Consider the following 25,137-nt stretch of genomic DNA (forward strand, 5'->3'; position numbering starts at 1 on the left):
GGGTAAGGAGTCATTCCAATCCTGGGAGCGGAAAGACTTACCTTAGGGGGAAAAAAGACAGGTGTACACTCGCGCTCACACACACACACACACACACACACACACACACACGCACACACACACACACACACACACACACACATACACAGACACAAGCAGACATTTGTAAAGGCAAAGAGGTCGGGCAGAGATGTCAGTCGAGGCGGAAGTACAGAGGCAAAGATGTTGTTAAAAGACAGGTGAGGTATGAGCGGCGGCAACTTGAAATTAGCGGAGGTTGAGGCCTGGTGGATATCGAGAAGAGAGGATATACTGAAGGGCAAGTTCCCATCTCCGGAGTTCTGACAGGTTGGTGTTAGTGGGAAGTATCCAGATAACTCGGACAGTGTAACACTGTGCCAAGATGTGCTGGCCGTGCACCAAGGCATGTTTAGCCACAGGGTGATCCTCATTACCAACAAACACTGTCTGCCTGTGTCCATTCATGCGAATGGACAGTTTGTTGCTGGTCATTCCCACATAGAAAGTGTCACAGTGTAGGCAGGTCAGTTGGTAAATCACGTGGGTGCTTTCACACGTGGCTCTGCCTTTGATTGTGTACACCTTCTGGGTTACAGGACTGGAGTAGGTGGTGGTGGTGGGAGGGTGCATAGTACAGGTTTTACACCGGGGGGTGGTTACAAGGGTAGGAGCCAGAGGGTAGGGAAGGTGGTTTGGGGATTTCATAGGGATGAACCAAGAGGTTACGAAGGTTAGGTGGACGGCGGAAAGACACTCTTGGTGGAGTGGGGAGGATTTCATGAAGGATGGATCTCATTTCGGGGCAGGATTTTAGGAAGTCGTATCCCTGCTGGAGAGCCACATTCAGAGTCTGATCCAGTCCCGGGAAGTATCCTGTCACAAGTGGGGCACTTTTGGGGTTCTTCTGTGAGAGGTTCTGGGTTTGAGGGGATGAGGAAGTGGCTCTGGTTATTTGTTTCTGTACCAGGTCGGAAGGGTACTCGCGGGATGCGAAAGCTGTTTTCAGGTTGTTGGTGTAATGGTTCAGGGATTCAGGACTGGGGCAGATTCGTTTGTCACGAAGGCCTAGGCTGTAGGGAAGGGACCGTTTGATATGGAATGGGTGGCAGCTGTCATAATGGAGGTACTGTTGCTTGTTGGTGGGTTTGATGTGGATGGATGTGTGAAGCTGGCCATTGGACAGATGGAGGTCAACATCAAAAGTGAAGAAGTTGTGGGTCAGGATGAAGCTGGCTAAGGTGATGAGGAAAGAGGTTTTAGGTAGGATGGCAGGTGATCGGCTTGAAAGGAAGTGCTCCATTGCAGCGAGGCCCTGGACGTGCGGGATATTTGTGTATAGGGAAGTGGCATCAATGGTTACAAGGATGGTTTCCGGGGGTAACAGACTGGGTAAGGATTCGAGAAAGTGGTTGGTGTCTTTGATGAAGGATGGGAGACTGCATGTAATGGGTTGAAGGTGTTGATCTACGTAGGCAGAGATACATTCTGTGGGGGCTTGGTAACCAGCTACAATGGGGCGGCCAGGATGTTTGGGTTTGTGAATTTTAGGAAGTAGGTAGAAGGTAGGACTGCAAGGTGTCGGTGGGGTCAGGAGTTTGATGGAGTCAGGTGAAAGGTTTTGTAGGGGTCCTAAGGTCCTGAGGATTCCTTGAAGCTCCGCCGGGACATCAGGAATGGGATTACTTTGGCAAACTTTGTATGTAGAGTTGTCTGAAAGCTGTCGCAGTCCCTCAGCCACATACTCCCGACGATCAAGTACCACGGTCGTGGAACCCTTGTCAGCCGGAAGAATGATGATGGATCGGTCAGCTTTCAGATCACGGATAGCCTGGGCTTTGGCTGTGGTGATGTTGGGAGTAGGATTAAGGTTTTTCAAGAAAGATTGAGAGGCAAGGCTGGAGGTGAGAAATTCCTGGAAGGTTTGGAGAGGGTGATTTTGAGGAAGAGGAGGTGGGTCCCACTGTGATGGAGGATGGAACTGTTCCAGGCAGGGTTCAATTTGGATAGTGTCTGCTTGTGTCTGTGTATGTGCGGATGGATATGTGTGTGTGTGCGGGCGCGAGTGTACACCTGTCCTTTTTTCCCGCTACGGTAAGTCTTTCCGCTCCCGGGGTTGGAATGACTCCTTACCCTCTCCCTTAGAATTGACATCCTTTCGTCTTTCCATCTCCTTCCCTCTTTCCTGAAGAAGCTACCGTTGGTTGCGAAAGCTAGAAATTTTGTGTGTGTGTTTGTGTGTTATTTTATTGTGCCTGTCTACTGGCGCTTTCCCGCTTGGTAAGTCTTGGAATCTTTGTTTTTAATATAAGAAAGAAACTTCCACATGGGAAAAATATAATAAAAACAAAGATTCCAAGACTTACCAAGCGGGAAAGCACCAGTAAACGGGCACAATAAAAAACACACAAACACAAACACACACACACACACACACACACACACACACAAAATTTCGAGCTTTCGCAACTGGTGGCTGCTTCGTCAGGAAAGAGGGAAGCAAAAGGAAAGATGAAAGGATATGGGTTTTAAGGGAGAGGGTATATACTCGCGCGCGCGCACACACACACACACACACACACACACACACACACACACACACACACACACACACACACACACACACACACACACACATCCGTCCATGGATATGTGTATATCAAAGCTATAGTAGCTTATGTCTTGTGACAATTATGTATAGGGAGCAGGTAGCACTCATGATCCATGATGACCGACAGTGTGGCTATGGTGATGCCAAGACAGCACTGCACGAGTCAAGTTGAAGGGAGAAGTACTTGCCAGAAGGCAATGGCTCACAAGCCATGCTTTGCCAGGCCTGGTCTAATTCCTGTATGTTATGTAGTGTCAACTGGCAGATATAATCCTAGTACGACTGTGCATAAATCTTATATGGCTGGAACAGATATGGCTAAGGCAACATATGATGCTGAGTGCCTCCAGGGATCTGGTTTTTAATCCCCAAATATGTGGCACCTTCATCACTTTATAGCCAAACAAAATCATTTCTGTGACAGACTGGTGATCCACATTTGCAGAACAAGTGGATTAGATACACACTTATGACTGAAATTAATGTGTACAGAATTCTCTGTTGAGAGCAGAGATGGAGTTCACTACACCCAATCTTTCAATTGCAAATTGTAATGTGATGCATTGTTCTTACTGGGATGGAAAAGGAACAAACTACTGCAAAATTATCTGCGTGTAATACACACTGCATTGAGCATTAGTTTACTTGGCTGAGCACCAATTCGGGTGGTTTTACTTTGGTTGCAGATCGGAGGTAGGTGGTATACCCAGATTGAAAGAGCGGGCAAATGCAAAACAGCAATCACTTCTCAGTGGGTGCCAGAGGGCACATACTGCACTCTCTTTCCAGATGATAGTGCTGGTATGGTCTTTAGTGCAGTGTTAGTACTAGATTTTTTTCCAACTGATCAATGTTGGATTCACCACTTTCTGGTCTGTGTGTACTTGAAGTGACTGTTATTGTACCTTAACTGACTGCTTGCATGTACATCAACAACATTATGAAAAGGATAGATCGCTACTCACCATATAGATGGCAAGCGGAGTTGCAGAAAGGCACAATGAAAAGAGTCTTACAACTCTGAGATTTCAGTTAAAGCCTTCTTCAGAAAGGAAAATGTGCACACATTGACACTTGTGAGCATATCTCATGAACATATGTCTGCTACCTCTGGTTGCTCTGGCATTCTGACTGGAGACAGTGGTCACATTTGGATAAGAAGCACTTGATTGTGTGAATGTGTGCATGTTTTCCTTTCTGAAGAAGGCTTTCGCCGAAAGCTCTAATGTATAACAGTCTTTTCGACATGCCTGTATGTCACTCAACGTGTCTTCTTTACAGTGAGTAGCAATCTATTCTTGTCATAATGTTACTGATATTCCAACCTGTACTTTCCATTGTTTGTTCTTGCATGTATACTTGCGTGCAATGGTTTTTGTGTTCATTTTTTATGCTTTGCACTGGTTTTTTAAGAGTTGAGGCAACTGTTATTATAAATGTCACTGGCTGTAACACTTTATATGCTTTCTGGCATCAGTCTTGTTATTTTTATCTCTTGCATTCATTTTTCTCCAGAAGAAAACTGCAATCACAGCTCCAGATTACATGGTTGCCTTTAGGGTGGACATATGCTAATGGTTCCATACACTCAGTTCTTGCTTTTTGAGAACATCTGAATGAAATTTCCCATATGTTAGAATTGGAAGCACCACACTGGAGTTGGAATGTAAGGTCAGAGTTTCAATCAATTCGATGACTTTAAGCTCAATATACTCTGGCAATTTATGAGAATTGAATGTGAATATAAAAGCAGGAATTTTTCAGATGTTCACCATTACCCTACTTCATAACATCCTACCTTAATCACTCCTTCATTTTTCCATTCTTTTAGCAGGTTCTGTATTTCTAAATACATAAACTTTGTGCAAGGTACATTCTTCCTAAAATTAAAGAGAGCTGAGCAATGCTGGTTCAACAGAATACTTGTTAACTCACTGAACTCAGTAAGAATTGTTTCCACCAGCTGTTGAATATAAAATGGAATATCTTGCCCAAATTTTCATTGTCTATTGATAACTAAAAGTGAGTGCTTAATGTTGAGTGTGAGTGTTCACCAGTAATCTAAAGAAACTATTGTTATATGTATCTATAAGGTTTATAGAAGTCTGACAAGTCTCATTTTTAAAATGGGGTTTTGTACCATTCTCACACTCCAGTTGCTTAAGCCATGATGTCTACTCTCCACTGCACACAACTACTGTCATGCCCCATGTTTATGGTACTAGAGGACCAATGGTGTGATACCCATTTTCAGGGAAATATGTGTGTAGCAAACCCTTATCATCTATGTTTTGAAAGCAGCAGATCACTTAAGTGCCACACTAAATAGTTTTCTCTATCACTGGCAAGCAAATAATATATTTTTATGGAGCTGTAATCTGTCTCTGCAAGCAAATGAAAGGTAGTTTGTTTTGTGACATACACATTTTGCTTCTTTTATTTTTGAAGCAGTTTCAGTGGCATGTTATATATGTTTGTTTTATGTATACAATAATTATGAAAAGGCTTGTTACTACTCACCATATAGAAGAGATACTGAGTCGCAGATAGGCACAACAAAAAGAGATTTGGAAAGTGGGCTTTTGGCCAACAAGGTCTTTGTTGAGAATAGACAACTTGAACACACACACACACACACACACAAATGCAGGTCACATACACATGACCACATGGTCATGTGTGTGTGAGTAGCATTTTTGTGATCTGCATTTTTGTGTGTGTGTGTGTGGGGGGGGGGGGGGGGGGGGGGGCACGTGCGCGCATGTTGTCTATTTTCAACGAGGGCCTTGTTGGCCCTGTGTGTGTGTGAGCTGTGTTTGTGTGAGTGTCTGTGTGCACGTTGTCTATTTTCGATGAAGGTCTTGTTCACCGAAAGCTCACTTTCTGACGGTGTTCTTGTTATACCTATCTGCGACTCAGCATCTCTGCTATGTGGTGAGTAGCAACTATCCTATTCATAATAGTGTTACATTACATCCTTTATTTTCCATTGTTCTATATTAATTATACTTTGTGTATTTTCTTGTTATTCTCTTCTTCTTTTTTTTCCCCAGGAGAAACGTTTCAGCACAAGTTTGGTGAGATTAAATTACCATTTGGTGTTAACTTACAATTTCTAATGTTATTACTCCACGTCTGCCACCTTGGAATTAGGTGAAGCGAAACATGTATGGCACAAAACAAACTGCCTTTCATTTAGTTACAAAGATGGAAAACATCTCCATAAATATATAGGCAACTAAGGAATGATGGCAAGACACATAAAAAAATTTGCTTGTATGTTTGGGTTCAGTCTACAGGGAAATGTCATATCCACTTGCATTTACAATTATCAGAATTTCTCATGAGCTCACTATCTATAACAATAATTATAAAACTGCATTCTTCATAAAACAATTTTTGATACTTACTGTTTTGCCAATTCTGGTGGCAAGCTGCCTTCACCTGTGGCAGGTACATTGTGCAATATATGCGAGGCAAACTTCCGCACAGTTGGATGATAATGGCGCTGAAAACATGATAAAACTAACAGTACCAACTGAACCTTAAGTATATGCAAATTGTATGTGCTCATACTTCACTTATGTCAGTTTTCTCAAATTAAAAGTAAGAACAGCAAAGAACAAATACCTGCAATACAGTCATTTCCCACAGTGCAGTGTTGCCAGCATTGCAATATTCTGGTTGTTCAAGCTCCGGAAAATAATGTCCCTGACCAACTGTGGAGTCCAGATCCAGTAAAATGTCTACTGACTTATTCATCTGCAATGAGATACAATATTTTAAGTGTGGGAAACAACAGAGGCAAACATGGGTATGAGTTTTTCAATTTAATTCTTAACAAACAGTGAAAATAGGTTATTGGAGGCATGGCAACAAAATGCCACAATGTCAAAATTTTGTAGTCTACTTCAACGTACACAAACAAAATTAACATGTCTTTGCGCAGAGATGTAATACACTAACATACTACCAGTATATGGGAAAAAAATGGACAAATAAATGCAAAACTCAGGCAAAAAGAATTTATGATAAACTAGAATGGGCTAAACTAAAATTACATGACAGGTCCCTAGTGGTGGGATCGACATTCTGATACCAGTCATATGATGGAATAGGCTAGGGTCCCAGGTACCACATCCCGAAGCCATTTCTGCTCGTGTGCCCTAGTTTGTGAGCACTCGACAAAAACCATATAGACTAGATAAGGGGTAGTCAGCCTTTCATACCTACCTTTTTTTTAATCTCGAATAGTAGTCACATTTGCTAACCACTCACCAGTTCCACAGTAATCATGATTTATAATGTAGGGAAGTAATTTTACTTTAGAGTCCTTATACATTACAATTCCAGCAAGTCAAATAATAACTATTACTTGACAAATACTTTAGATCAAGATTTTATGAAAATCTGATGAAAATGTTTTCAAAACCTGTACTGCCTATCATGAAAGCTTTAATGCCCACTAGTAGGTGGTAGGGAGCAGGTTGAGTATCACTGGTCAAGAGCATTATTTTGACTATGGTGTAGCACAATGGTAGTGTACAAGGCTATATGCTGAAGGTGAAGGGTTCAAATGCTGTCTGTTAATTTTTAGATTTTTATTTTTAAATTTTTATAGAAATAAGTTCCATGATTATTTTTATTCAATTACTTGGTTCAAATGTATTTCTTTTAGTTCTTAATCTTACCATGACATCATTTAAAAAATATATATATACGTATGGAATGTCAGAGTGATATTGTGACTTGACGAGGACTACTTTCTACAACAAAAGTTTCAATTATCAAGCAGCAAGCAGTCAGAACAAAGGGAGAGCAAAAGATGACTAACCGTTAAAATGATTTTAACCACAGCTAGGCAACTCAGTGTGCCATTATGGAGCAATTGCAAGGCCAGTGTGCTAACTCTCTTAGTAAAGGCCAGCAAACGTTGATTAGATATCTTCTTTCTTCGCTTTATCAACACTGCGTCCAAAGTCCTCAAGGCAATCTGCATATCGCCATGACTTTTACCTTAAGAAAAGTAAAACATAAAGTTAATATAAAGATTACAGAGAGCCAGTGTGTGTGTGTGTGTGTGTGTGTGTGTGTGTGTGTGTGTGTGTGTGTGTGTGTGTCTGAGAGGGGGGGGCAGGGGAGGTGGGGTGGTAATGAATAAAGCAGCAGCAGCTGACAAGTAGATCGAGCTGCTTTTAATGCTACAGTGTCAGCTTTAGAAGCTCATGAATTGCTTACAACCAACTGCAACTGTTTATGAATTATGCGGTTATTATCACTCACCAACTCTTATGAAAGATGGTGGAGGAGGAGACTAGTGTTTAACGTCCCGTCGACAACAAGGTCATTAGAGATGGAGCACATGCTCGGATTAGGAAAGAATGGGAAAGGAAATCGGCTGTGCCCTTTTAAAGGAATTGTCCCTGCATTTGCCTGAAGCAATTTAGGGAAATCCTGAATGCGAGTCCAGAATGGTAACCACTGCACCACCTCGCTTGGTTGCAAGATGGTGTAAGGCATGCAGAATTGATAGTTTTTAAGGAATGCTGATGTAATGGCAGTCAGACCAGCATTAACAAAAGAGATCAACATGGAATTACATGAGCAGCAGGAATAAAACTACAAACAAGGAAGCAAGGTGAAAGATCAAGCACAAGTTATGACTGGGTAAGGCTGAAGAAGGAAGTCAGCTGCACCACTTCAAAGGAATCATCCATGCATTTACCTTATAAAAGTTACAGAGAAACTATGAGCAACCTAAATCAAGATGGCCACATGGGCAGTTAATGTGATCCTCTCAAATGTGAATCCAGTATGTTAACCCATACAACTAACTTGCTTCATATAACAACAAAAATAAACAATTATTGATAATATAATGTACAAAGATAGATACAAAATCTGTTCACCACGCATTGGCAGTGGAACACACACACAAAGGAGTTTAGCTTTTACAGGCTTTCAGACCCAGTGGCACTTATTTCTGGCAGCAGAGTTGGGGAAGGAAGAGGGGTGAAGGAAAAGGACTGGGGAGGTTTAAGGAAAGGGATACAGATCACAAAAGTCATCCAGAACCCCAAGTCAGGGAAGACTTACCAGAGGTGATGAGAAGGATAGACTGGTTGTTCGAGACTGCACCGGACGAGATTTGAAAACCTGAGCTTAAAGGTGGAAGACGGGGTGATATGCAAGACAGAGATTACTGCTGAAACATCGTGCATGAGCTAATAAGAGTGAAAAGCTAAGTGCATTGTACGTAATAGAGGTGAGAGGGAGAACGACAAAAAATAGTCAAGTTGGAAAATGAAAGATGTAGAAAACTGAAATAGAGCGAAGAAAGGAGTAGTTACTGTGGAGAAATGCTGAGACAGAAGGAATTAATGTAAATTAAGGCCAGGTGGGTTTACACTAACTTGCTTCACAGTTACAAACAAGATCCAGTCTAGGAGTTGAGGGAGAAGACAAAAAAATTTAGGAAGTTGGACAGGAGTACTTGTGGAAATAAGGCTGGGTGAGCAGGTCATGAGCTGATCCTGGATAACTCAGTCAGCAGAGCATTTGTGCACAAAAGGCAAAGGTTTCAGTGTGACGTCCTAGTCTGGTAGACAGTTTTGATATGCCAGGAAGTTCAACAGACAACTAAGTGACTGAGGTCTAACATGGAGAATAGCAATTTCTCAAAAACAAATTGAAAACAAGTGTGATGCAACATCTACTTCAAAAATGTGATAAAGGAGTAGCGGCAAATTTTTAATTTTGCGGGCTTTATATATGTGGAAAAAAAGTCTTTTTATCTTGTTGTCACACATGTTCCTGATGAATTTTCACATTTTCAGCTGTTTTGAATATTGTAGACAGTCGAAAAGATTATATGTGTTTTCAAGTGTTTGGTTAATTTTTAATTTAAAAAAAGACGGATCAAAGAATTTGCATTAAATTTTACTTGAAAAATGGAGTAAAGTGCAGCACCACATTCAAAATGTTGACTTTAGCTTTTGGGGAACCTAATATAATTAAGACAAGAGTTTACGAGTGGTACAAATGTCTTGAAGAGGGGCAAGAAGATGCTGAAAACGACGACCAAACTGGACACCCAAACACATTGATTACTAATGACGATGTGGATGAAGTAACAAAAAATGGTCCTGGAAAGCTGTCGAATCACCACCAGAACGGTTGTTGACGATGACGGCAAATCCTTTGGCTCATGCCAAACAATTTTTTTTTTATGCTTCGAGCATTAAGCATGTAGCAACGAAGTTTGTTCCAAAAGTGTTGAATTTAGACCAAAAACAACATTGCACAGACATCACTCAGGAATTGCAGAATGAAGTTGGTAACAATCCAGAAATTCTAAAGCAGGTTATAACAGTTGATGAAACATGGGTATACAGGTATGATGTCAAAACAGGGGCCCAGTGCCCCAATGGAAACTGCCAAAAGAGACTAGACCAAAAAAAAATTCAAATAGTTTGATCACATGTGAAAGTTCTTCTCACTGTTTCCCCAAATTACAATGGGATAGTGCATCATGAGTTTCTGCAGTATGGTTGTATGGTCAATAAGAAGTAGACCGGAATTGTGGCAAAACCATTCATGGAAATTGGATCACAATAATGCTCCCACTCACACCACAATGCCTGTTTGTGATCTTTTGGTAAAAAAACAAAACCATTATGCTGCCTCAGGCACCATATTCGCTGGACATGGTCGCCTGCAATTTCTGGCTGAAGAGAACCATGCAAATACATCATTTTTCCATGATGGGTGAGATACAAACCCAAATCGCTGAACAAGCTGAACACCATAATGAAGTGAGAGTTCCAGAAGTGCTTCCAAGATTGGAAAAAGGGTTGGCACAAACCTGAGGGCGGTTACTGGTACTTTGAAGGAGATAGTTGATTTTGATGTATAAATAAAGATTATTTAAGAAAAATAAAATTCACTTTACTTTTTGATCACAACTCATATGTCATAAAAAAGATGTAGAGAGGTAAATGAGCAAGTTTCTCATCACTAGACAATCAGCTAGCTCCATTGGCAAATGATCTCCTCCTATCAACTTACAGTGGCAAAATTAACACTGCAGAGAAATATATTTTAAAATATCCCTACACTCACTTGCTTGGCATCAAAAATAGAAAGTAAATGCCCCACTCTAGCTCATTTTCAAATAATCTCACCACTATGCTAACCAGATACATATGTGACACCATTTTAATCTTCGAAATAAGAATCAGAACAGGTGAAGAACTTTGACTCATGATGTCCTACAGGTTGGTACATAATAAATGCTTACTGAGAAAAAACAGCAATTTACTGAACTTATCTAAATTAATATTTAATGCTTACCTTCTGATCTCCATTACCTGGTAGTGAATTCCCGCACACTCCATGAAAACAACAAATCCCTTTTCAATACAGCAGGGTGTTTCATTAATTCCTTAATAAGTCACAGAGAGTCCACAACCCCCTACTCACAACTGCAAGTTAAAACTTGAAAAACCTCTCCTCCAGGTCAATACCTATTTCCCTACAAGATTTCACCAAAATCTGCTTTAAAGATTATCACCGAGTATGGTATCCCAATATTGCATGCTACTCTACAAATCACATTGTTTGCTTTGTAAGTTTTGGCAGAAAGACAACAGCTGAAATGGCACAATTGGTCAAGGTCTCACCCATGATAAATCCTAAGCATATTCATGTTTTTGAAGAATGTATTCTGGTAATCATTTGAGCTCTTGATACAGCTATAGACATGCATATCATCCACTTCCAGCAAGATAACATCAGTATGAACACAGTGAAAACAACCATAAATTTACTGAACAGACACCCAGAAGTATTGGCATTGGAATGGCCTGCAAAATCTCTAGATTTAAATTCAATTGAACATGGGCATTGATGATTTGAGGCAGGAAGCTATGTCAGGAAAATATTCAAGAATTTTCAAAATAATGATTTTTTTTTATGCTGAGAGCTTTACGTAACATCAGCATATTTGTAAATCTGTCTCCCCAATCCTTGAATATTCTAAGTTTTTTTTTAAAGTAAACATCTTATTAATTTATTATTTGTAAAAAAGAGAAATAAGAATTACTACACCAGGAAAGCATATGAAGTGACTGCATTTATTATTTGCTCAATTAATTACATGATATCAACAGTTGAAAAAAATCTGTTTAAATAAAGTATTATATTATAAAATAATTCAGTAATTAATATTGCAACATAGCATGTAATTAATTAAACATGCATTGTTAAGGAAATGTAATTAACGTGTTTGCTTCAATTACCTGCATTTATGTGCAGAAGATTTCTATACAGATGAGAATAAAATCTGAATGGATCTATGTTCAGCACATCACCTTGACCAGACAGAATAGTGAACACTGTCTCAACACAGTGGAGTTGCTCCCTATGTCCCAAGGGCTCATTCTCCAGCATATGATCCATAACATTCACAAGATCATGATAGAACTCCAGGTTGATACAATGTGCAAACCTGCATACAGTGTTTTACAAATTACAATGAAGGCTTTAAATTTTAAAAAATAAATTATCCACACAGAATTTAAATTATCTAGTTACTAATTATTAACATTTCTCAGCTTATTTTATTATTCTCAGCATTTCTTTCACATAGCATATTTGTTTCCATGGTAGTGGAAATCGTTGTGGAAGTAAAAACATGCTTGAATGAATGAAGGAAGAAGTGCTTATCTTTGCCATGTCACTGCTTATTCGTGTTTCCTTTTGTTTTACAACCTCCTACTCACACCCAACTTTATTTCTTCCTCTAAAGTCTTAAGCTTTAGTAAAATTTATGAATGAAATTAATCCATACCAACCCCTTTTTCATTTCCAAATACACACGAACTTACAAATCTAAAAATGAACTTATAAATCTGATATTTGAGCTTTGTAGTAATCGAAGGACTTTTTCAAAACTTGTATCACTGATAGTTCCTCTTTGTTTCACTGCCATTTTATAAAACTACCTGCTTCAGGACAATTTCAAACTGAGCAAGCTGTTTTCAGTACTATCCACCCTCATTCCATTTTACTTCTCAGCAACAAAGGGCAAACATCCTGCCAGTCTAGTAACCATACATAAGAGTGTTTCATATTTTTAAAGGATCAATATGATGTTCTAGACCTGTATCAGAAATGTCCACTTCAATATCTTATATGCCAAACAAATCCATTATGTCCACAATATCCACTGAAAATTTTTTTGGTGTGTATTGTGGCTGTGATTATTTTTTTATACCACAAGGCCTGTCTTCATGGCTCATATGGTGTGTGGAACTGTTGGTAAACTTTACCACCTAGTATGTTTGGTTTCAGGCTGCTGGGAACTATGTTCCTCCATGTCACAACTTAATTCTGTAGAGCGACCTTTAATACCGCACGATTCCTAACAATGATAAAATGTCAGAACTGCAAGTGCAAAAAATATTTTTAACAGCAAATGTGCAGGAGGACTACATTCAATAATTACACTAAAGCCTTGGGCCCAGTCTTTACTAAAATTCTTATTCTGTAATTTGTGTTAACACCAGTGTCAAACATAAGTATTCTATACTATGTCACGGTACATATATAAGTTATAGGTAATGGTATCTTTGTAGTTTTGTATCCAATTTTATAGCAACGGAGATAGCAAGCGTGATCACAGACACAAGTAATATACTGAATTAAGCTATTCACAAGCAAATGAAATACAATGCGACAGACCATTGTATTCCATCCTAAATGTGAATAGCATAAGTTTAGGCATTAGTGACTTCTTTCACTGATCACAGTTGTTGCCTCCTTTGCTACGGAGTGGGACATAACCATGCAAATGTACCATTACTTATATCTGAGCGGTGAAATGGCACCGATTAGTTATGCTTTACCATGGCGCAATACTGAAACAAGTTAGCAGAATAAAATACCTGTACAGCCATAAGCCCAAAATGACATAATTTAAAATTAACTTCCTTAAGTTTGGAAACTACTACCATGTATGGTGTTAAGTTCTTGGCCTAGCTATGACGGACTACGTTTCTAGGTCATGACACAGTATCGATTTAGATCAATGCAATTTTACAAAATGTTTCTCCAAAAAGTAGTTCTAAATTCTGGAAACTCTGCAAAATGGACATCTACAACTATCATAACCTTTGCACTGGACTCAAAATGTTTTACATGGAGAAATATCTTTAGACACGGAAACAGATGGAATTCAGTTATCAAACCTGGTGAACAAGGTGGATGCTTCAACATTTCATACTTTTTCCTCAAATGTTAGGCATTTTTTATAGACAGGAGCAATGCCCTGAACAACTATTCTCGTTTTCTTTTGAAATGAGCCAAAACTTCACCCTTTATTTTCACCAAGTTAGTTCAGAAGTCATCCGAATTACGTCGGTTGTTATATTAATCTACGGAAAGTAATCATAAGATGAAACCCTTTTGCATCCCAAAAAAAAACCCTGGTTGGATTTTTGTTGTGTTTCTAGCATAAAGTAGTGGACCCCATATCACATCTGCAGTGACAATTCAGAATACAAAAACACTGTTTCAAACATTGCTGAGGTCCTTACAAGCTTACAGTGTTACATATTTCACAGGCCTTTAATTGGCAATCATACCATATCATGAAGATTAATCTTAAGATTTGAGAGTTATCAGATAAAATTTCTCTTATGAAAAGTAGAACTTCTGTAACATGAGAATTTGTATACTTGTATTGAGTTTGTGTATCACTACTGCTTTTATAGACAATACACATAAATAATGTAAGATATGTAATGATGTAAACTCCAGGTTAGAGTATATACAGGGTGTACATGCAGGAGGGGGGGGGGGGGGGGGGGGGTGAAAGGGGGGGGGGGGGTGGAAGGGGGGGGGGAGGATTTTTCCCCGGATGCATATACACTATACCTCTGGTGAAAGTATATTCTTTCTGTGTTAAGTGAGAATATATTTTCTCTCAAAGCTGTAAAACTTATCAATCCTTTGAATTGTGAAGGTTTTATACGCTGGCATAGAACTTCCCGGTACTTTAGGATACAAAATCCAGCTAAAAACAACATTTTGCAAAGCTCTTTGATGCATGGCAACATTTAGATTGCATATTTTTGCATTACGAATGTATAAACAGGAATTCTTCCAGATTCAGCATGGCAGCTTCTGAAGCACTGAAATTGAGACTGTCGGCTAATCATAGCTCATGTCACGTGATCTTGCCAGCCAATGACAGTAGATGTTCAGAGCACAAGACACGTTATGTAGTCAGCCAATAGCAATATCAATTTAAGTAGTACAAACATACAAATAGGAAAAGTTTTTAAATTAATATACATACAGCATAGTTACACGAAAAGCTAAGCTTTGACATATAATACTAGTTATCAAAATTTTTTTGCTCCCCCCCCCCTCCCCCATGCCCCGAGGTTGGGATTAGGCAGGGTCCTAAGATGATGATGCAGCTTAAATTGCAGCAGCTGAAGGATAATAATACTTTTTGTCATCCTTATTGCGTAGTTTGTAATCTATTAAAGAACAAAAATAAATACAAAAACAAACCATGAAACATGGTCTTTTTTAATGTGTGTTACCCCTTAAGATGTACGAGGGTAATCCCAAAAGTAAAGTCTCCCATTTTTTTTATAAGTACATATAGAGCTGTTTATTTCTACAATGGTTTACATCAGTTTACAGCTTGAACATTTATCTATTTTTCAACATAATCACCATTTCTATTGATGTATTTTTGTAGATGCTGTGGCAGTTTTTGTATGCCTATGTCATACCAGTTCGCTGCCATGCTGTTCAGAAAGTTATGAACCTCTTCTTTGACCTTGTCATTGGAGCTGAATCGTTTTCTGGCCAAATGTTCTTTTAACCTAGGGAACAGGTGATAGTCACTGGGTGCCAAGTCAAGACTATAGGGTGTATGGGTAATTATGTTCCACTGAAACTGTTACAGGAGAGCAACGGTTTGCCGAGCATTGTGTGGGCAAACGTTGTCATGGAGAATGTGTACCGCCTTGCTCAATATTCCTCTTCTCCAGTTCTGAATTGCCCGTTTGAGTTTTTTCAGAGTCTCACAGTACCTGTCAGCATTAATGGTGGTACCAGGGAGCATAAAGTTGACCAACAATACCCCTTCCCGATCCCAAAAAATGGTTGTCATGACTTTACTGGCAGATTGTGTTTGTTTGAATCTCCGCGACTTTGATGAAGAAAGATGCCGCCAGTGGTGTGATTGTTGCTTGGTCTCAGGTGTAAAGTGGTATGCCCACGTTCCGTCACCCGTGGCAACTGAGTCCAGGAAGTTGTCCTGCTTGGCTGCAAGGTGGTGAACAAATGCGCAGAAAGCATCAACTCGTTGCCGCATGTGGTCCTCAGCCAGTATGTGTGGCACCCATCTTGCGCACACCTTCCGGTAGTTCAATGATTACGTTAAAATTCTGTGAGTGGTGCTTTGGGAAACCTCAGGAACCAACGTGCAGAGATCATCTAGGGTGATCTGCAGATCTTCAACACTGTTTCCTCAGAAACTGACAGTCTCCCGCTCCTTTGTTCGTTGTGAATTTTGGTCCAAACAGCTGCAAACTTTCTACGCTACTTACGAACATTTTTGACATCCATGCACGGCTCGCCATACACTTCCGTCAACTGGCGATGGATTTCAACTGGCGCAGTGCCCTTTGCGTTCAAGAAACCAAATAACTGTACACAATTTGCACTTGGCAGTAACATCCAAGCGCGGCGTGTGCATGTTTACACACAGCGCGTAAAGCACTTTTCATAACAGTTTGACCAACTGCCATACAAACAGAGTTCTGTACTTATAAAAAAATAGAAGACCTTACTTTTGGGATTACCCTTGTATCGAACACAAATGTGCCAGTAAAATATTAAGTAACGACAAAATAGCTGGTCTCCAAGTGGCTGGTCTTCACTGTTAAGTTTTGAATGAGAGTCTAATGTTCCGTGATTTGTGAAGTTCATCGCACATTCTCAGATCTAATGTAATTCATCCTGCATCATCATCATCACCATTTAAGACTGATTATGCCTTTCAGCATTTAGTCTGGAGCATAGCCCCCCTTATAAAATTCCTCCATGATCCCCTATTCAGTGTTAACATTGGTGCCTCTTCTGATGTTAAACCTATAACTTCAAAATCATTCTTAACTGAATCCAGGTACCTTCTCCTTGGTCTGCCCCGACTCCTCCTACCCTCTACTGCTGAACCCATGAGTCTCTTGGGTAACCTTGCTTCTTCCATGCGTGTAACATGACCCCACCATCTAAGCCTGTTCATCCTGACTGCTACATCTATAGAGTTCATTTCCAGTTTCTCTTTGATTTCCTCATTGTGGACACCCTCCTGCCATTGTTCCCATTACTAGTACCTGCAATCATCCTAGATACTTTCATATCCGTAACCTCAACCTTGTTGATAAGGTAACCTGAATCCATCCAGCTTTCGCTCCCATACAACAAAGTTGGTTGAAAGATTGAACGGTGCACAGATAACTTAGTCTTGGTACTGACTTCCTTCTTGCAGAAGAGAGTAGATCGTAGCTGAGCGTTCACTGCATTAGCTTTGCTACACCTCGCTTCCAGTTCTTTCACTATGTTGCCATCCTGTGAGAATATGCATCCTAAATACTTGAAACCATCCACCTGTTCTAACTTTGCTCCTCCTATTTGGCACTCAATCCGTTTATATTTCTTTTCCACTGACATTACTTTCGTTTTGGAGATGATAATCTTCATACCATAGTCCTTACATTTCTGATCTAGCACTGAAATATTACTTCGCAAACTTTCAATCGAATCTGCCATCACAACTAAGTCATCCGCATATGCAAGACCGCTTATTTTGTGTTCACATATCTTAATCTCACCCAGCCAGTCTATTGTTTTCAACATATGATCCATAAATAATATGAACAACAGTGGAGACAGGTTGCAGCCTTGTCTTACCCCTGAAACTACTCTGAACCATGAACTCAATTTACCATCAACTCTCACTGCTGTTGACTATCCATGTAAAGACCTTTAATTGCTTGCAAAAGTTTGCCTCCTATTCCATAATCTCGTAGGACAGACAGTAACTTCCTCCTAGGAACCCGGTCATATGCCTTTTCTAGATCTACAAAGCATAGATACAGTCCCCTGTTCCACTCATAACACTTCTCCATTATTTGCCGTAAGCTGAAGATCTGGTCCTGACAACCTCTAAGAGGCCTAAACCCACGCTGATTTTCATCCAATTGGTCCTCAACTAATACTCGCACTTTCCTTTCAACAATACCTGAGAAGATTTTACCCACAACGCTGATTAAAGAGATACGTCTGTAGTTGTTACAATCTTTTCTGTTTCCATGTTTAAAGATTGGTGTGATTACTGCTTTTGTCCAGTCTGATGGAACCTATCCCGACTCCCAGGCCATTTCAATTATTCTGTGTAGCCATTTAAGACCCAACGTTCCACTGTATTTGATGAGTTCCGACTTAATTTCATCCACCCCAGCTGCTTTATTGCACTGCAATCTATTGACCATTTTCTCCACTTCCTCAAATGTGATCCTATTTCCATCATCATTCCTACCCCATTCTACCTCGAAATCTGAAACACTGCTGATCGTATTTTTACCTACTTTGAGCAACTCTTCAAAATATTCCCTCCATCTGCCCAAGGCATCCACAAGATTCACCAGCAGTTTTCCTGACCTGTCCAAAATACTTGTCATTTCCTTCTTACCTCTCTTTCGAAGACTGCTAATTACACTCCAGAATGGTTTTCCAGCAGCTTGACACATAGTATCCAACCTGTTTCCAAAGTCTTCCCAAGATTTCTGCTTGGATACTGGAATTATCTGCTTGGCTTTGTTTCTTTCTTCAACATAACTTTCTCTGTCTACCTGAGTTCTAGTATGTAGCCGTTTTTGATACTTCTTTTTCCTTTTACAGGCTGCCTTGACTGTGTCAATCCACCAGCTGTTTGCTTCATCCTACTTTTACACACTACTGTTCCAAGACATTCTTTAGCCACTTCTAGTACTGTGTCCGTGTACCTTGTCCATTCCTTTTCCAATGACTGTAATTGACTACATTGAACTAACTGGTACCTTTCTGAGATCGCTGTTATGTACTTGTGCCTGATTTCCTTATCCTGAAGTTTCTCCACTCTTATCCTCCTACATATGGACCTGAACTCCTGCACTTTTGGCTTCACAATCCCAATTTCACTGCAGATTAAATAATGATCAGTGTCATCAAAGAATCCCCTGAATACATGTGTGTCCCTCGCAGCCTTCCTGAATTCCTGATCTGTTATTATATAGTCAATGCCAGATCTGGTTCCCCTGCCTTCCCAAGTATACCGGTGAATGTTCTTGTGTTTAAAAAAGGAGTTTGTGATACTAAGCCCATACTGGCACAGAAATCCATGAGTTGTTTCCCGTTCCTGTTGGCCTCCATATCCTCTCCAAATTTACCCATAACCTTTTCATATCCTTCTGTTCGATTTCCAATCTTGGCGTTAAAATCATCCATGAGCAGAACACTGTCCTTGTCCTTTACTCTAACAACTACATCACTGAATGCCTCATAAAAACTATACATCTTATCTTGATCTGTCCCTTCACAATGCGAATATACTGACACAATTATAATTTTCTTGCTAGCCACTGTCAAATCTATCCACATCAGTCGTTCGTTTACATACCTTATTGCAACTACGCTGGGTTCCATTTCTTTCCTGATGTAAAGCCCTACACACCATTGTGCTATTCCTGCTTTGACTCCTGACAGGTAGACCTTGTATCCTCCCACTTCCTCTTCTTTCTCACCCCTTACCCGAATGTCACTGCATGAAAGGAAATTTACTTTGCAAGTAACACTTTTCAAACCACCATTTTCAATGTTTTCCTATGATATGTTACAAATGTAAACAGTTGTGGCGTCATGTTCATTGAAACAAGACTCGTGAAAAAGATGCATTGAAAGCAGTTTGTTGTTATGAAGTATTGAATAGTGTTTGAAGCTTTCTGCTGTCAGCAGAGGCTTGTGTGTGAACAGTGGTTTTTTTTCTGTTCTTTTCTGTTCTCTTCTTTTCTTTTTGTTGTAAATGGCTCATTTTCTTTGCAACAAAAGTTTTATTTTGGTGTTATTCTCTCATTTACTTTTTACTGCTGCAGTATTATTCAATAGTAGTGGGCTACAGTAAAATCCTTCCTAAGAGTTATCTGTTCTTACCAGTCAAAATTAGAAAAAAATAACTGAAAACTAAAATAATGAAAAATTCCCAGAAACGTACGATATTTACACATTTTTCCAAGATTTCTCCCAAATGAAAAAATTCCCGAGCTTTTCCTAGATTTCCCAGTTGTCCTGGGGTGTATACACCCTGATTCCCACTGTTCAATGTTTCTTCAAACTGAAAAATGACATACTATGTTATGATTTAGTGCATCATTTTTGCTATATATTTATTCAACAATTTTACATTACCACACATGAGATGATTTTCTGGTTACAAATACCATTACTTTTACCTAGCAAGGCCCTCCAGTGTGACACTCAGCAGCTTTGACGATGGCGCCTGCTTCAGCACACGGAAATAAATTGTAAACACAGTTTTTGTAACTTCTGTAAGATTCTGCTGCTTAGATTGGACATTCTCTTCAGCTTTGGTTTCTAACAATTCCTTTTCCAGTTCTTCCAGCTTCTTGCTTTTCTATATCAGAGAAGAAAATGAGCAAGGTAAGGTTACACACAAATAGTTCCACAAAATAGTACTAAAAGTGGGAACACTGCCTTAAACATTAACCCTTTGACTCTGAGGGACTTGCACAGTAGTTGAAATGCACCACACCTTAGTTGAGGTCAATTGCAAACAGTTTGCTCCTGAAGTACCAACAGGGCATGGAACTGTAGTTGCAGTTTTGAGACCCACACTTGTTAATTGCTTAACTGCACCTTACTTTTATATCAGTTTAAGGACAAAACTACTGATGGAACATCTATGCTTCAAACCTAGCAGGTGATGTTTCAATCTACAAAACACACTTCATCAGTTCTGTGTCAGAATTTTTGCGCTTCTACATGTACACAAACCATTAATTTGCAATAAATAACTTGCTTAACATTTATATTATGAGAGTATATAAATATATCAAAACTGTAAATATGTTTATCTTTCTGTTAAAAACACATTCAACATGAGTGAATTCCAGCTTCCAAAGTGACGTCGCCTCTTACTAGGTTTTCTCTTCTTCCACAGGATGACCACAGAATTTACAAAAAGACTATGTAACATCAGTACGACCTTAGTGTAAAGTTGTTTTTTAATGCCATTTAGCCTGAAGATAAGGTATTGCCTCGAAACATGTCACTAAATAAATAAGTAATACGATAGTTGACAAAGTTTGTGACTGGTAGCGGTAATTTTAAAAAAAACCTTTACACATTTCTTTATACAGTCATGGAAGAAAAATAGTCAAAATGGCTTCAAATAAAAATACCTTACATGAAATCACATAAGTGGGGTACCTTGCTAGGCCTGCTAAGTATGTACTGTGAACGACTGTAAAAGCAAAGGGGAAACTTCGGCAATTAATTTTCCTGATGATATGCAGCTGTACTGTAAGGTTTAAAGATGTTGGCATCCTCTGAAGTAAAATATTCACGAGATCTCCAGCTGGGGACTACTAGGGAGGATGCTGTCGTATGATCAAAACAAATTTTACATTCTAATGTTGGAGTCTGGAATGTCAGATTCCTTAAACAAATAGTTGGGTTAGATATTTCAAAAGGAGAAATGGATATGTTGAAGCCAGATGCAGTTTAGTTACTTATTGACAATTAGTTATCAATAATTAGTGAAACGTTGTGGCAGAAAGACTATGTCTCTTGGCGAGGTTAACTACTGAGTTATCAACATAAAATCAAAAGGCACACACAATAGAAAGAAAACTTACTACTAGCTTTCAGAGTTATCCTTTGATGAGCTTGAGTAAAATAAAATACACAAGAGCATGCCCAGATGTACGCTTTGAACATCCCCCCTCCCCCGGGACTAAGTTTCTTGGTTGTGGGATTGGTTGTGGTAGGGGTTGTGTTCGATGGGGTGGGTAAAGAGTGGGTCTCTCTCTCTCTCTCTCTCTCTCTCTCTCTCCCCATTCCATCCAACACTACCCCCACTGCAATCAGTCCACAGTCCACCTACCGAGAAATGAACCATTGGCACTGTTAGTCCAGCCAGCATCATGTAGAGGCACAGGCGTGAGTATGTATGTTTTCCGTATTTATTTTGATCTAGCTTGTCAGAGATAACTCGAAATCTAGCAAGTTTTCTTTCTTTTGTATGTGCCTATTGACAACTCAGTACTTCTGCTTTTTGGCGAGTAGTCTCCCTAATTCTACAAGAACCTTCCCACAACATTTAAAATTAAATACGAGTAACGAAGGACTAACTCTTATAAAGAACAAGAAAATTGGCATGCAGGGTTACCGTTAACAACACCATAATGAATGGATCATCTTAGCCAAGAGGACTGACAAAAACCACAATCCATCCCAGTTGTACAAATATCCATATTATCGTAAAAGTTTGTCAGTAGCAGTTGTTTCTTTATGCATAATCACACAATGGTATTTTTTGTGTATATTAATTTAAGCAACTGAGAACATTTTCATATGAAAGAATAGTCAATAATAAAACAATCTTTAAAAAAAATACTGCTATCAGACAGCAGGGGATTGACAAGTACATATTAAAGGCCCAAACTGCTATTTGTCTGGAGTGAGATTGCATTTTCTGAGAGATTACTGAGAAAATGGCTCTTTTGAACCGTTTACATAGAAACTGTGGTGTTGCCAGCAGAACAAGGTCTCATGCACAAGTTGGTACCTCATGAGTGCACCCCAAGTAAAGACAGTTGCTATCACCCATCAACGGATTGGAGACATTGGCGTAGATATTCCCTTATGTTTTGCCTAATGCCCCTGCAGCTGGAAAGTTATTCATGTCTCAGCACAATGCTGCTCAGTCCAGTCTCTATGTAATACCCCATTGTCTTTGTAATCGTCCTGTCTCTTACATACTCAATAAAGACTTGTAATCATCGCAAACGCCAACAGTATCACCTTAGCACAGATCAGGCTGCATGCGAATAGCATAGTTATTCAGAACTGTATAAAGAAAAATGTATTCTTATGAGCGTATCATTCCACAATGAGGAGGTGTTAAATGTTATAAGTGTCAATGACAGTATCAAATATGTCATCTCTGTGGACACCAAATGTTATCAAAGTTAAGTATCTACCATTTTCAAGTTTTAACAAATTACCAATGATTTGTAGGTGTGTTGTAGTATCTGCTCAGTCTTCTCCTGAAGTAATCTAGTTGCTATAATACACCACAGGAATATTATCTGTGTTCCTGGTAAAGGTAGTAATAGTAGAACAGGGAGGTATAACACTGATAAACAAGAGTATATTTGCTGAGGCTGAAATCAGCTGAGGGGTGGCACAACAGTGAGATCAGTTATGGGATGGCACAACACATTTCAAAAGTGTAAGAGGAAATATATGATGCTTCATTTCAGTGTGTGACTTAAGAAAACAAAAGCACAAGCAGAATACTGGTTGATGCGTTCCAGTACATGATAGCACAAAAAGGGGTTTTGATCTGGTACCTCAATTTGATATTCTCTCAGATCACAAACCAAATCTGCTTGTGAATGAGCCTAGTAGGACAACTGTAATAAATAATGACAACAATGAGGCTAATAGTAATTTGCACCATGAATTTTTCAAAAAATCTTTCATTCTGTTTGGTAATGAACAGAGTGAATCTTGGAGGTGGACCCTTCACCATGTGGTAATCTTTACTATGAGCCAAGGTATTTTGTTGTAGTATATGTTGACACCATGACACTGGAAAAAAAGTCAACCTTATTGCTTAATTAATTAATGTATCACACAAGGACCCATTCAAGGTGGGACACTGTGTGCATCAGTGCAGCATACATCTTGCATATTATGTGGAACAATGATTTCATGTAAACAATGTATTGCTAATGAGCTCACCTGATTAGAATTTTGTTGGATTGTTATGGAATGTCAGCTTAAGCTAGACACTGGGTTTCTCTCTGCAAATAATGAGCTCCTGCTTGTCATTTAACTACCCACTACCAGATTATAAGGAGATCAGCAAAAATGGAACATGTTTTGTAGAAAAAGTTAAAATCACACCACAATACAGGGTGTTCATAAATTCGATATGTAATACTAATCTTTAATTACAAAAATTGTAAATAACTACAGAAATGTTTGATACAGCAATGAATGCACTATATCTTTAAAGCTTTTATTGCTGCCTAACACTGTTAGTTTCCAACATTCCCACTAGGTGGCATGTGTGAATTAGTTACTCCAAGTCATCAAAGAGTTATATAATGGTGCAGAGCATGCAGACCCCCCCAAGTAAGCTTGTTGTTTATCACTATGTATGCAAGAGGCCATTGCATTAATGCTATACAGCTATTGGCTGTAAGTGTAAACAAACATCCAAGATGTTAATAACATCCAAGATGATGTAATCCGGTAGGTTTTGCCATATTTCAGTTTTCAGTTTATTTCGCCATGTAGGCTATAAATTTTTGCTATTTTTGAGGTAAACATAAAATGACAGAACCCTCAAAACTGCATGTTTTAAGATATAATTTGTGGCAAAAGTGTGTTGGGAAATGGCTCAATTACTTCATATCTAATTAGCAAAGATGATGGTTTTTTTCAATTACGTAACCTTCAGTATTACTAATGGCAAAACCATCCTTTCTTTGTTAATAGATCTGTTACGTGATGTAAAATTTTGAAATTTCTTTCTTGTTTGTTTATGGATTTGTGATTTGGTTATGTCAGTTGACGTTACAAATGTTGGTAAAATTGCTACCTAGGAGGAGAAGAATAAAATTCTTGCATTGACACTGATTTATAGGTTTTGTGCCTCTTTATACTTTAGAATGCAGTACTTTAGGAATTTGAAAGGTTTCATAGGCTGAGGTCTGTAAACTTATTATGTAGTGATTCAAACAAAGTGGTGAGTTCATTTTACATGTGTTTGTCTGGTGTGGTGGCTGTGCTGGTTACTGAGTGACATAACAAGTCATCAGCCAATAAGAGCTCACTAGCTGGAAGCCGCTGATGTTTCCTTGAGTCGGACTGAACATATTCTTCAAGACTCAGTGATTGAATTTAAAAGTTTGATGATTGATACTGTTGCTGAACACGGCACATTGTAAACACATGCAGAAAGATGAGAATGAGTTAGAGTTATGTGTTATTAGTTATGTGTTATGAGTTATTGCTGGCACAAGAAAATGTGGTGGCTGGGCCCCTTCATCAGTCCCAAACACTTCATGTCAACTGTGTTTTTTTTCCCCCATTGCTGCTGCAACCTAGCAGTAGTTGTATGATAATTGTGC

The 25,137-nt window shown here is 39.2% G+C and overlaps 1 protein-coding gene across 2 annotated transcripts in view; it reads right to left on the reverse strand.

The window, feature by feature from the left end:
- The window catches only part of LOC126268142 (nucleolar complex protein 3 homolog), a 100,568-nt gene that overhangs the window by 7,695 nt on the left and 67,736 nt on the right, over positions 1-25,137 (reverse strand). For both annotated transcript variants that reach the window (XM_049973673.1, XM_049973674.1), the window contains exons 9-13: positions 20,203-20,384; positions 11,929-12,137; positions 7,464-7,645; positions 6,260-6,391; positions 6,040-6,137 (exon numbers count right to left, since the gene is read on the reverse strand). In XM_049973673.1, the coding sequence (XP_049829630.1) occupies positions 6,040-6,137; positions 6,260-6,391; positions 7,464-7,645; positions 11,929-12,137; positions 20,203-20,384 (803 nt within the window). The remainder of the gene's footprint in view (positions 1-6,039; positions 6,138-6,259; positions 6,392-7,463; positions 7,646-11,928; positions 12,138-20,202; positions 20,385-25,137) is intronic.

The sequence above is a fragment of the Schistocerca gregaria genome, chromosome 4 (genome assembly GCF_023897955.1).
Source record: "Schistocerca gregaria isolate iqSchGreg1 chromosome 4, iqSchGreg1.2, whole genome shotgun sequence".
NCBI classification, from domain to species: Eukaryota; Metazoa; Arthropoda; class Insecta; order Orthoptera; family Acrididae; genus Schistocerca; species Schistocerca gregaria.